The following is a 14,404-nucleotide window of genomic DNA, read 5'->3' on the forward strand; positions in this document are numbered from 1 at the left end:
AATGGCACCACATATCGAATTTTAATGGCCATAACAGGGGCGATGATTCTGACTGGCTTTTTTGTGTTTGCATAATCCATCCTTCTACAATACACTGATATTTTCTATCCTATTTCCTATCACTTAGCTGTTGTTTAAGAACAGCTGTTTCTTGTGTGTAGAGAAGTGAGAGAGAGCGCAGCTGCTAGCCGCACACAGCTGTCTGCAGGCCTCCCAGCGCTGATTTTGTTCTAACAAGTTCTCACAATATTTAGCACTGTGCTAGTACTATATTGTTATGTGAGTGCTCTGAATCATAAATGATTTTGAGTAGCCTCATGTTGTTTGTTATTTAGCCAGTCTGAAGGTCTTACATGGTTAAAGCAATGAATATTATATTATGAAAAAAGTGCCCCCTTGCAGTTTTTAACAGCCTCCACACTTACTTCATCCTGGAGCCTGGCAGGCAGCATACACAACACTTAATCATGCTTTATATACAAAAGGGGCATCCAAGAGGGCAATTTTGCATTGTTTTTTGACCACTGGGGAATGTTCAGTCCTTTGAACTTTGTCTATTTGTCCGATTTAGCCTGCTGAATTGTTTATAGGCCAGTATGAACAGGACTGTTGATTGCAGCAAGGAAATTATGTTGCAATCTTTATATGGGCAACTGGCTATTATTTTAAGACATACTTAAAAAAAAAACTGTGAACCTGTGGGCCACTTTTAAAGGACCAGTGCGCAGGATTTAGTGGCAACTTGCAACCAAAGAGAAATTAAGTTGGAGGTGAAACAAAAAAAAACACAAAGGGCATTATTTGTTTGGTCTGCTGTTCTGGGCTACGGTAGAAACATGGCGACACACATATATACACAGATGCTGCATTGGCCTTTGACCTGTACATCAGTGTCACCGCTATGTTGGACAGGACTCTCGTATTTGGACTTGTTAACAAATACATGGCATGCTATGTTGAAGGGTTTATGATCTGCATGGTGTCAGAAAAGAATGGTTTTTTTTTCTAACTATGTCTATGGGACCCTATGGGTCTCTGTAGATATAAACAGCTTCTAAGGTGACAAGTAAGAGATAATTCACAATGAGCAGGTCATTACTGGGAAATAAACCCCGACAAGGTGATGCAGGACCCCTGACGCAAAGTCATCCTGACCTACTCATCACATGGTTATTTACCGAAAAAACCCAAAACGAAACAACCTAAAAGCCCCAGCAATCTGACACAAAATATTGATTTAAATTTTTTTTTTCCTTCTTCAGAGTCTTTGATCAGTATTGCATCCTTAGCAATGGTTTGTTCTTCATAGCAATGGTCTGTAATACATAGCAAGTCTGTTATATAGATCTAAGAATGCTGTAATTGACCAATAAGAAGTATTTGATAAAGCTGTGTAATAAAAACACAATACATGTTTCAGATTATACACTAATGAAACATAATTCTAGTATTTTATTAAATATACATATGTATTGTCATGTTCTGCCAATAAATCCAAGTAAATTTAACACATTAGACCTTCAACTCAGTGGCTCTCAAAGTGGACCCCCAGGGGTCCTTGAGGGGGTCCCAGGCATCGACTTATATATCCATTGGTCCAGGATATATTGGTCCTGAAAAAGGGAAAATAATTTATTTTTATACTGTAATTACATCCACAAATAACACAGTAACAGAATGTATGACTATTCTGCTCATAGGTTTCATACACTTTATGTAATAAAACTTCTAAATGCAAAATAATTGTCAGACAAGGGATCTTCTGATAAAATCTTATCAATTGGTGGTCTAATTTTTTGTCAATTTAGGGGTTCTTGACGAGAAAGAGTTTTTTAACCACCGCTTTAACTGCCTGAAAGCTGAGGTGAACGTACTATCTAAGAGGAAAGTGGAGTCTCCCACATTCTAAAGGAGCCCGTGAACGCACCAGTTTAGCTGTCCTTATAGGTGCCTGAAGAAAAAGTGTAAATGTCACTAGCAGCAGCGCCGCTTCTGCCCTTTAATGCCGGAGTTACTCCTCACATGCTAAGTTTCAGCGTGTCAGAGCCTGAAGGTTTCTTTAATGCAGCTTTAGGACTCGTGGCGTCTGCTGTTTCTGCTCGGTGTTTTTAAACGCGGTCGGTGTATTTGCGGTAATGGAGTGTCGTGTGTTGTCCATTCAGAGTCATGTTGTCAGGGGATACGTTGGGAACAAGTCGGCAACATTCCCGCTGCAGGTAAGAACTGGATCTTACGTTCAGGTGAAACGTTTTAGATTAAGTAACAAGAACGAGGAAGGCAAAATAAAGCAGAAAAATAAAAAATAAATGCAAAATGTGTGACTTCCTGATTTGTGAGAGGAGTATTGCCTTTATTGCAACAGTATTTTCTGTCCCTCGGAAACATGAGGCCGTTTCCCAATTTGCAGAAATTACCCACCTGTCTTAATGGACAGAGTCTGTAAAATAAAAATACTAAAATAACTAAAAACTCAATGACACACATATGACAATATTCAAAACATCTGTCGAGAATGATTTAGAGTCTAAGTAGTTGACATTGTTTACACTCTTTACAAAACAGCTACAGGTAGCAACTAGTGCAAAACAATTGTAAAATCTGGAGTTTTTTTTATAATGTTGTTGGATTTGATTTACCAAAGGGGGAGAAAAAGCAGGGAAACAATCACAGTATTTATAAATAGAAATAGAAATTGCCCACCTAGCTTGATGGACAGTGGTTGTAAAATAAAAAAAGTAAAATGTCTGCAAACTTGATGAAAAATGTGCTCTAATGTGACAAAGTTCAGAACAAAATTTAAGACTGATTCAGAGTCTTGTTGTCAGTTATCCCCACACGTTACAAAACACACTGCAGCTACAGATAGCAAGTAGTGCAAAACAACTGTGAAAGTTGTGTTTTTTTAAAAATATTGTTGGGTTTCATTTGCCAGAAGACAGTGTGGATGGTTAATTACTAGTTTTTTAGGTTTTTTTGAGCATTTTAGTTTTTAATATGATTTAATTATATTATAATTTTAATAATTTTAAAAACAGCAAGAAGGAAAACAGCATAAAACAGAGACAGAATTCCAAGTTTTAGAAATAACCCACGTAGCTTAATGGACTATGGGTTATAATGGGTTAAATAAAACTGCTGAAATATCCACAAACTCAAACTTTCAGAGTAGTTTAGAGTCTAGTTGCCTTAGCTTTTTCCGCTTCTTTCAAAACACTCTGCAGCTACAGGTAGCCGTGCAAACCAAATATAAAAGTAAGAGGTTTGTTTACACGTTGTTGGATTTGATCTACTAAAGGACCAGACCTTTCAGAACGGTTTTAAAGGTTTTAGGATTTGATTTCCCATATTAATCAGACCTTAAACACCTAAAACAAGCCTGAGTTCCATTATAAATCCGTTATAATGAATATCATGTATGTATTAAGATATTTTCAGTGTGTGACCTGTGCAGAGGCAGGAAAAAGCTGAATCAGTGATCCGTTTTATGGGCCTTATCTCCAACAAGTTTCCAGCCTGAGTTCAGCAGGTTCATTTTCAGACAGTCCACAGAAATGACTGCTTTAAGTGCAGGAGAAAGCATTATATATAACAGTACACTGAATAGCCTTCACAGGCGTTTATCATGCTGTTCCCACAGTACAGTGAAATTCAGAAGATCAGTGAGACCCGGTGATGTACAGGCGTCATTGTTCTCTGTTTCAACAGCTGCTTCATTACTCTCTTTCTCAGGTGCTCGGCTTTGAAGTGGACTCCATCAACTCTGTGCAGTTCTCCAATCACACAGGTTTGGCTGAGTGCTTTTAAATTACCCGGTGTGAGAAAACTCAGTGGCTTTCATTCACTCAGAGCAGATTGAGTCATTTTCCACTTCCTTAATAACTCGACCCTTTTCATCTTTTTATCCAAATATGAATAAAGTTGTGATTCCTGTGGTGTCGTACACTTCTGGAAAGATTCTTTCTGCAGACTCTGACTGCTAGTGGTCGTTTTGTTTGCATCGTCTATACTGATAGTAGATGTTTTTGGGGCGATGCCAATACGATTGATCAGTTATTTTGTCTAGAAGATGTCAGAAAATGGTGAAAAAGGTCAATCAGTGTTTCCCAAAGCCGTCCTCAAATATCTTGTTTTGCTCACATCCCAAAGATATTCAGTTTACTGTCAGAGAGTAAAGACACTAGAAAATATTCACATTTGAGAAGCTGAATCAGAGAGAGTCAGAAGTTTGACTTTTCTAGCTTAGAACAAGACTGACTCCACTGTGTGCTTTTTTTAATTAGGTGGCAGCGAGTTAATCACTGTCTGAGGTTCTTGTACTTTGCCTTGCTTGTATTGGATAATCTCTGTTTTGCTTTATCTGACGGTGTTATGCAATCGTCTTGGTCGTCAGTCGGCTTTAAAGTTAATGTTTTCTCAGAACCTTTTGTCTCTGATCAGTTTATCTTCCATCTCAGTTAACTCCACTTCTTTGATTAAATAGATGCAACAACAGATTCTGCTTTAATGAATGATTGTTTTTTTCTTTAAATTAAGGATATTAAGGAAAAAAACATCCACCTTTAAAGTTCCAAACAAAAACACACAGACCATAGACTACAACATACAGAGTCTGGCAAACAAAATACTTATTACTGTAAAGGTTTATATGGCAGGATTCCTTTGCTGAATATTTATTACAAGTGTCTGAAAATATAAATTCATGTTGTTCTTCCCCTTAATTTTATAATAAGCCTCACAAAGCGTCTAATAATTTGAAAGCTCAGTCCTCCTCTGTAAAGGATTTGGCAAAACAGCGGCTCTCCGGTCAATAACTGCGTTTCCCAGCTGCCGATAGTGCAAGATCAGTATCTGTTTTGTCATGTGAACTCCACCTGTCTTCTCTAATAGCAGCTAATAGAGAATGTCTAGGATTTAACGATGCATCATAATGCATGCACAGAGATCAAGTGAGGTGAGAAGAGACCAAAAGACATGCAAGATTTGTTTAATTGCACCAAACATAAAGAATACATATCACACACTTCATCTTATGTATCATCTCAGGACTAGATCACATTCTAGTCATTCATTCTTTGTGGCGTCTTAAAAAGCATCAACTGAAATAGTAAATTATGTAAACATTTGACATTTCAGCCTAACATTATCTGTATTTTCTGTTTGTAATAAATGCTATGTGATTATGCTACATTAAGAATAGAATCAAGTCAGGAAGAAGGTAACTGTTATAAGGGATCAATTAATAGAATAAATAAAATTAGGGAATAATCTAAACTAATGAGGGAAAAAGGACATCATGTTTCTTCTGTGCACAAGATAAAAAGTTTCTATCTATGTTTGGACGATCTCTACCAAATGATGACATGATGACGTCCACAGTGAAACACTGTGATCAACGATGATATCTTTGTTGTGTCTTAAATTGTCTTTGTCTCTGCACCAAATGTCCGTAACTTAGTTAGAAAACAGTAAACACGACATGGAGACATGGTGCCATGAACAGGAGCAACAGCTTCTTCTTGCTTTCTCTCTCGCATGACAAAAAAACAAAAAAAACAATCATAGGCAACAACTCTATGGCAGCTCTGAGGGGACAAACAGTCTCAAATACAGAAGGCTTTTAAATCACGGTGTTAAGATGGTAGAAGGATGGTAGAGCGGTCGATGACTGTCAGCCATCACGATGAACCCTAGTTCAATCTTCAAATACTTCTAAAGAGCGTCTGTGTAATTTTGGATGTGCATTCAGTTTCCCTCCCGTTTCCCAAGATCCTCTTCAATCAGTTGTTTTAAAGACACCATCACTTGTTGATCTCATGAGAGTGACTTGAATTGGACTGTGAGCAGAAACTAAAGTCCACAAATTGATTTATGCAGTAATAAAGCTTGTTAACATTAGCTAACATTAGCCACCATAAGCTACTGGTTGTACCGAACCAAGTAAAAGCTCGATTCCACCAGGCACAGCTGTGTTTCGTTATGGCTGTGCCACATCAGCCGGGGCTGAGGGCTGCCATTCTATACAATGCTTGTGATTTCACCGGCAGCGCCTCGGCTTCACATATGCGCCACGTCTATTTTTGACGGATGTGGCGTCAGTTTGCACAGAGCAGATCAAGCGGGCAGGAAGCCAGATACAAAAAAGCAGAGATAATCCAGTAAATTTTCAGAATAAGAGACCCCGCGCAGACTCCCAATCATAAAGACATAAAGAAAATAAACTATTTAACTATGTAGCCTACTTACCCGTGGTTGAAGTACAAAAAGTCAAGGAGACAACATCAGCAAAGTCTGAGCAAGTAAACCAAGTCATCGTCACATCATCCTCTAACACCACCCACCTAAACTCCTGTTTCCAGGATAGTTGAAATGCTCGCTGCATGTGTGCAACATTCATTAATTTAAAAGCGGAAGATTTTTTTATTTAAATTGTTATATAATCTATTGTTTTGGAGACATCTGTCTTCACTCAAATATAGATGTCACTCAAAGTGCTTTTTGAAAATATCAAAATATAGTACTCAGAATAATCCATAGACCTTGTTGTGAGCAGTATCATTACTCCATTAATACTGTAGAAACTGTAGGCCAGAGGAAAAAAATATATATTTTAGGTGAACTGCCCCTTTAACGTGTTGCTTTTAGACAATTGAACAATTGAGCAAATGCCATGAAACAGATTTAGAGTGTAAACAGAGTGAAGGCTGCAATGCATTTAACATCTAGTCTTCTCAGTAAAAGTAGCACCACCCTGTCTCACAGATATGCTTCATAATCGTCGTTTTTTTCCACTGGGGCAGGAAGATGTTGCTCCATCAAGGAAAACAACATGAAATATTATTTCTCAAGTTGAACCTTGTTGGCTGAGTCACCTGCAGAGAGGATAGGGTTATAATCTGGGGTTCACGGTGCCAAAGTATGTGAAGAATGTGCTTCCACTGCAGGGGCAGGAGACATTAGCATAGAAACCACTGAAATCAATATAAACACCTGCTGCTGTGTGAAAGGAAACTGGTCAGCATTGAGCACGTAGACCGCAACCTAATTCTAGTTTATATTAGTGTGTCTAAACAACTTTAATATCCTGACATTTTCACTTTAATTGGAGGCGTTGATAGACACTTTCACCTCCAACCGCAGCACATCCGTCTGCTTTGACTCGAGCTTTGTGCTCAGTCCTCTCTGCAGGAGTTGTTCTCCGCTGGCTCGCGGTCAGGGTTGAGCTCCGTGTGAACTCTGTGCTTCAGCACGAAGAATATACCGAGGTCTGTGCCCATTCTGCGTCCGAGCATTTGCAGTCAGAACAGCTATTGAGAGTTTATTCTAGGTTAAAGCCGAATGAGGGACAAAGAAAAGGGGGAAGCTGGCAGCTAGGATACAGGCATCCCATTCAGTCCGTCAGTGGAGGCCCCGTTTGGCTCTGGGCACCAGAGAGAAGAGGGACCTCAGCAGAGGGAGTGGGGGGATGGGAACACAGAACAAGGAGGATAAACTGTGTAACTGTGTATTCTTTAGATTGACACACTGCATGACTACAATAATACAGTGTTTTTCTTAGTTTAAGCAGTGCTTAAGTGTGTATCACAGTCCCCTACAGAGCCTCTTCTCTAAATCTAAAGTCAGCATCTGTAAAATTTAATTTTGAATCTCTTCATTGAATCCTAGGCTACGCCCATTGGAAAGGACAAGTACTGACAGCAGAGGAGCTGAATGTGCTGTACGAGGGCATTAAGCTCAATAAGGTGAACCACTATGACTACATCCTCACAGGTGAGTCTGAGCAGCGAATCGCTGTGGGGGTAAAGAAATGCAGAGATGAAAAAGCCTAAACATGGCGGCGTGGATCTTGAGCAGCCCAGGCTTCTGACAGCTTTGTCGATTAGAGGAGATAACAGCAGTAGAACAGAAATACCTGCATTTCTCACTCTGTGGGCTGCAATAGATGGATTGATATAGTTTTATTAATAGTTGAAGTACTTGGAACAGGAAAGTAACTGTAGACTTTTCACTGTTTTCATCCCCAAGGCTACAGCAGGGACACGTCCTTCCTGGAGACGGTGGTTGACATTATTCAGGAGCTGAAAAAGGCCAATCCCAGCCTGGTATATGGTGAGTTTACATTCTTCACATTGCAAAATAGATTGACCAGTATTGTTACAATGAGACCAATCCAATATCGGGTGTGACATTGATACAAGGCATTCATGGTGTAACAATAAACCAGCACAAAAATGATGAACATAAACCACCATGTTCTGAACAAACTCATTACAAACGCATGACAAGCTGAAATTCTCAGCAGATATCCAAATTCAAATATCGGAACGGAACTGAAAAGAAATGTGGATCAGTACATCTCTGCAATTTTGGTTAGTTAATGAATCAGTTTGCCGATAATAGTAATTACCTGCATATCTTTGGGCTTTCAACTGTTGGTCGCGCCTAATGAATAAATTCATGACATCACCTTGGGCTTTAAGAAATGATGAAGATGCTGATTAATCAGTTGATTGATAAAGTAATCATTAGATTAATTATTAATTGATTTTGAATTTTCTTTTCCACAGTTTGTGATCCTGTTATGGGAGACCAAGGTGCTATGGTAAGCATCATACAGCTGACAAGAATTTACTAGAATTTTAATTTATCAGTTTGAGTATTTTTGTAAGAAGAAAAGTAAAAATACTTTGATTCCATCTTCTTAATTGTGAATGTATCTTGGTTTCTTTACTACTTCATGACAGTACACTCAATGTCTTTGGGCTGTGAGCAAAACAAGACATTTGAGGATGTGATCTTGAGCTTTGGGAGACGCTGGTCAACATTTTTTTGCCATTTTGTGACATTTTATAGACAAACAACTACCGATTAATCGACTATAAAATAATTGTTAGTTGCAGCCCTAGTTGTAGTCCGCACCTACAGCTTTGTCCTCTACATTTTGGAGGTGGAAAATCCTAAAAACGAAAAAATGCTTTCACCACCAACACTGCCAGCTTACTTTACCTCCAGTGAGAAATTAGCAAGCAACAAAAAAGTAATGCTGAAAAACGTTTCCAGAAGAAGCTCGCTGCATTTGCTTGTAGCACAGGGAGGATCAGAGTAGGCCTGCAGAAGTCTTTATAACTAATGTGTTTCAAAGTAGACCTGCACATGCCAGTGGATTTTTTTTCCTCCACGATTCTTTAATTTTGTGTTTTGCTGGTGATAGCACTGTCCTATAAAAATAACCCAAAAAAGTTAAAAGTTTATTGTTGTTTTGTTATTTCATAAATGCAACAAAACATTGAATGGCTCTTTTGAAAGGTTGCTGACCTCTGAGATAAGGCCCTTTGTCACAAGTGTCATGGTCATGTTGGCTCTCCCACAGGGTTGGAAGGGGAGGGTGAGATGAGGTGTTTGCTGTCTACAGACTCCGCATCAGATACCACTAAATCCTATATACTTGTCCTTTTAAAAGAACCTTGTATCTGTCATTCATATGGCACTTATTTGTTTTGACGGATGGGATTTCAGTCTTATTGAAAAAGCAGCTGTCATGTGTAAGTAGGTTTACAAACTGGAAAGGAAACTTAAAAGACCTGGAAGGTAGTTCTTGTCTTTGTTGTCTGTTTCAGTACGTTCCAGAGAACCTGCTGCCAGTCTACAGGGACAAAGTAGTGCCTTTGGCTGACATCCTCACCCCCAACCAGTTTGAAGCAGAGTGAGTGCACTTCCAGTCATCAAAACTGATAAACAGCATAGTTTGAAAAATCCATAAAATGCAGCCTGTTAAAGTGAATTAGGCTGTGATTCCATTTTGACATTATTAGCTAACAGGGAGAAACACATGGTAAGACATGGATCATTATCTGATGCAGATAAACACTGTGACTGCACCTCATAATGTGTATAAAAATCCACATTATGTGAAAGAGGGAACGTGTGTTTAACCTTTCTCTAACTGAATCAAATAACTCCTGTCTGTTTCTGCACAGGCTGTTAACTGGGAGGAAAATCAACACAGAGGAAGATGCTGTTCAGGTGAGAATCCCACGTAATTCTCGTTGTGCTTTATCTGATTTAGTTTATGAAACCAGAAAGTACAAAGCTTGAGGAAATGGGACCCCTCTTACTCCACAGGTGATGGACTTGCTACATAAAATGGGTCCAGAGACCGTGGTCCTCACCAGCACGGACCTGCCCTCAAAACGTGGGGACCAATTCCTGGTGGCCCTTGGGAGCCAAAAAATAGGTACAGTACCGACCAAACTGTCTCCGGACAAAACGTCTGCATTACAGTCGCTTCCATTCAAAAACAGAAGGGTGTGTGTATGTAAAATGATACAGAAATTATAAGAAAAAAGAACAGAAAACTCTGTGTGTCCTCACCGTAGTGAAACCAGATGGGACCAACACCAGTCAGAAAATCTGCATGGACATCCCCAAAGTGGACGCTGTATTTGTAGGGACAGGAGACCTGTTTGCTGCCATGCTGCTCGCCTGGACTCACCATCACCCCAAAGACCTGAAGGTCAGCGACACACTCAACTTTTCAGTCAAAAACTCGATGGAATCTGGTGGAATTTTGTCACAGGGGCTGCAACTGAATATTCAGCATCGATTAATCCATCTATTATTTTCTCGATTAATCTGTTTGGTCTGTAAAATTGTGAAAATGTCGATCCCAAAACCCAAGATCACGTGTCGTCCAAAGAGGGGAAAAAAAGCAGCAGCTCTATATGTTACTGTACTCTGTAATAAATTAATCCCAGCTTCCTTCTGTTTTTCACAGGCTGCCTGTGAAAAGACTGTTTCAGTCATGCACCATGTCATTAAGAGGACCATTACTTATGCCAATGGTAGGTTTGTGTGTGTTTGTTAACTTGTGTTTGTCGTGTTGTCGCTCTAGTTTCTCTTGAAGTTGTTCGCTGCAGATGAAGGAGCACTGTTTGCTCCCTTCTGCTGTTAACGTTGTGTTTACACAGGCAATAGTAATGTGTCAACCAATAGTGTGAAAGGCCACTGGCATTATCTTAAAAAGAAAAACTATAGTGGAGACAGACATCTTCTTGGTTGATTAAATCACATAGTTTGCCATCTCACAGGTTTTGCTTTGCTATTTATAGGAAATGAGTAAAAATCAGGAGAACCGTTGCTCTTTTAACTTTGTGTAAAAAAAAAACAAAAAAAAAAACACAAGATGATTAACAGGCTTGATATTCACAGAGGCAGGAATAACCCTGTGACTGCAAGGTTTACCAGTAATCCAAAGTTCAAAAAGTCCAAGGCCTTAGAAGTAGTTTACAAAATCTTTGCAAACACAGGCCTGCTTGCACAGTAGCCTGTTCACATGCTGATTGTTGTATTCTTGTCTTAAATTTGTCTTACTTTTTTTGTACGAAGGCCTCATACGAACACGCCATATCAGATTCAACTTCAGAAAATTGTGTAAATAATCCACCTGTGTGTATTTGAGTGCACGTGCATGAGACTTGTAAATAAGCATAATTGACGCCCCTATAATACCATATATGGCTGTGCTTCCTGCTCCATATGTCAGGAAGTGTTCATTGAAAATGGCATCAAAGAGAAAAAAAAAGCGGAACATTACAGGTTTAGAGTTTGACATCAAGCTTTCAGAGATCCTTAAAGGAAGATCTGCATTTTTATCAGAGTCAGCAGTGGAATTAAAACACCTGCTAAAGCAAAGAAATGGGAAAAGCGAGTGCTGTTAATGCCGTGTTACCAGAGGGACTGTCACAGGAATAAAGAAGAAACATCTCAATATGAAAATCACTTAAAAAAAACAAAAAAAACAAAACGACTCCACACAGCATGGGCCGGTCTTTGACTGCAGCGAGAGGAGAGGGTTAAGGGGAGGTTTCCTCATGGAGACAGAGGACAGAATAAGTGAGGATGTTTGCCTGGACAGAGACTTCATAAACCTGCATGTGCAGATAAACAGCCAACACACCTGACAGCAGGTAATAATAGAACATTGAATGAATGATGAGAGGCTTTATATGTAAATTTACAGTTATATTATAATTTGAAATGTAGTCGGACAGAATAATGTTGATGTAATTTACTTTTCAATCTCAAAATGTCTTCATACTAATGAAATATGCAGTCATTGGTGGAAAAACTTCAGTTTGGATAACAGCAGACTGACAGCACAGACAGACTCCACGACAGGTCTGGACCACTTGGAAACTGTGTTGGAGTCTGAGAGAAAATTCAAAATATGAGAAGACTGGTGAATGCCACAAGGTCTCTTAAATCACTCATATGCACCGTTTAAGAACAAATCTGTTCGTCCATGCGGTTTTTGCATGAGGCCCAATGTATTTGAAATTTGCAAGGGAGGCCCACTGTCTCCATGAATGTCCTCTCGTTCACCTACGAGGTGCGAACATCTAGTGCAAATGAAATGAACTATAGCTAAATAGAGTATTTATTTCCACAGTCTGCACATCGCCTCAGATATGAGACGACGGTAAAAGTGCGGTAATTGTGTGATCACCGATGAAGGCTGTGACAGACCATCAGTTTAAGTCTGCTTAAGTCGTCCCTGCTGTGTACACAGTTTTTCACCTTAGGAGCTTTCTCAAGGACCAAGATGCTGCGTTTATATCTTCCTAGCCAAAGTTAAAGCGAGTAGGATGTTAACCAAAAAATAAAATTCTTTAAATAAGAATCTCCTCCTGTTTAATTTTAAGCAGCTATTATGGCAGACACATGGCCATTTTTGCCCACAAGGGCCTCCAAAATCTACAAAATATGAATTTTACTTGTAGTAGCTTTAAATATTAAGAGAAATTCTTCTTAGTCTAAGAATTGTCGTAAAATTTTGTCATTAGGAGAAACTAGGAAGCTTTATGAATACTGTTTTTGTTTTGTTTTTTAAATGTGCTTCTTGTCTTCCGTCTTTCAGAGAAGGCTGGCCCAGGGAAAAGGCCCAGCCCTGCACAACTGGAGCTACGGATGGTTCAGAGCAAAGCCGACATCGAGAATCCTGCCATTGTAGTGGAAGCAACGGTTTTACACAAGTCTTCACAATGAAGGCGGTAACGTTTCCGTGAACATTCACGCCCTGCTGGTGCAAATCAGCTTCAAATCCGGGCTATCCACCAGACATGTAGGATTTTCACATCGAAGACTGTCGCGTGTCTCTGCCTTACAGAATCTCTGATGTGTCCATGAGAGGGGATTTGTTCAATGTACATTCTGCTCACAAACACACTGGAATCACTGCCATATGTGTGTCTGTACTATGGCCTGTGTAGACATCATCTGCCCTTCAACAGAAAAAAAGGACATTAGCCAACTATGTTTAGGGTTAAAGATAGTGTACTTGAATCCTCCTTAACATGGTGAAAATTATTTCTAGCTATAAAACAACTCATCTCAAATTAAGCTGAATAGAAAATACACAAAACCAGTGATGCATGCATAACCAGGCCTCTACTTGTTTAGGTTATGATAGTAAGTAAGGACTAGTCACATGTACTTAAAGTGTTAAAGTTGCTCACAAGACATTATAAGCACGTGGAAATATCTATAATACAATCAAAACACAATGTGTCAAGAAGCACATAATGCAAAAACAAAGGTGCGAACAGCTTCTGGTGAGAATATACAGTATATAGTACAACCCCAAGTCCATAAAAGTTGAGATGTTGTGTAAAATGTAAATTAAAACAATGCAATGATTTGCAAAAACTTTACAGCCTGTATTTAACTGAATACAGTGCAAAGACCAGATGTTTCAAACTGATTAATTTTTTTTTGTTGTTGTTGTTGTAAATTTAAACTCATTCTGAACTTGTTGGGACAGGAGCATGTTTACCTCTGTGATACATCACCTTTTCTTTTAACAACACTCCCTAAGTGTTTGGGAACTGAGGACACTAACAGTTGAAGTTTTGAAAGTGAAATTCTTTCTCATTCTTGCTTTATGTACGACTTCAGCTGCTCAACAGTCCGGGGTCTCTCTTGTTGTATTTTGTGCTTCATAATGCACCACGTCTCCAGTGGGAGACGGGTCTGGACTGCAGGCAGGTGCAGAAATCAGGGTTTTTGGATGCTGTTGATAAATGGCTTTCACCTCACATGGTCGACTCTTAACTTACCAACAGCAGTTACTGACAATGGTTTTCCAAAGTGTTCCCAACCCCACGTAGTGTCCTTTATACAATTATGTGAGTTTTCAATGCAGTGCTGCCTGAGGGGTCAAAGGTCACGGGCATATAAGTTTTTGGCCTTGCCCCTTAAAGCAGATATTTCTCTGCATTCTCTTAACCTTTTAATGATATTATGGATTTAGATTATGAAATCCCTAAATTCTTGCAGTTTTGTGTTGAGAAATGTTGCTCTTAAACTGTTGGACCTTTCAAGGAAGCCCCTTTAAAACCCAGTCATGATA

At 39.2% G+C, this 14,404-nt stretch overlaps 1 protein-coding gene across 1 annotated transcript; it reads left to right on the forward strand.

Annotated features, from left to right (window-relative positions):
• Positions 1-1,937: 1,937 nt before the first annotated feature.
• LOC146323183 (pyridoxal kinase-like) lies at positions 1,938-13,380 on the forward strand. The gene is made up of 11 exons (XM_084725429.1): positions 1,938-2,216; positions 3,730-3,784; positions 7,663-7,767; positions 8,023-8,106; positions 8,565-8,599; positions 9,615-9,700; positions 9,975-10,020; positions 10,120-10,231; positions 10,374-10,510; positions 10,772-10,838; positions 12,914-13,380. The coding sequence occupies exons 1-11, from the start codon at positions 2,136-2,138 to the stop codon at positions 13,039-13,041; spliced, it is 936 nt and encodes a 311-aa protein (XP_084581555.1). The 5' UTR covers positions 1,938-2,135; the 3' UTR covers positions 13,042-13,380.
• Positions 13,381-14,404: the final 1,024 nt, after the last annotated feature.

Source organism: Lutjanus erythropterus, chromosome 8, assembly GCF_056507025.1.
Source record: "Lutjanus erythropterus isolate fLutEry1 chromosome 8, fLutEry1.hap2, whole genome shotgun sequence".
NCBI lineage: Eukaryota > Metazoa > Chordata > Actinopteri > Lutjaniformes > Lutjanidae > Lutjanus > Lutjanus erythropterus.

Excerpts from the sequence above, each read along its gene's own strand:
- LOC146323183 (XM_084725429.1), top strand. The coding sequence starts at position 2,136 with ATGGAGTGTCGTGTGTTGTCCATTCAGAGTCATGTTGTCAGGGGATAC. Across the intron at positions 2,217-3,729 it reads CGGCAACATTCCCGCTGCAG|GTGCTCGGCTTTGAAGTGGA; the intron begins GTAAGAACTGGA and ends TCTCTTTCTCAG. Across the intron at positions 8,600-9,614 it reads TGGGAGACCAAGGTGCTATG|TACGTTCCAGAGAACCTGCT; the intron begins GTAAGCATCATA and ends TGTCTGTTTCAG.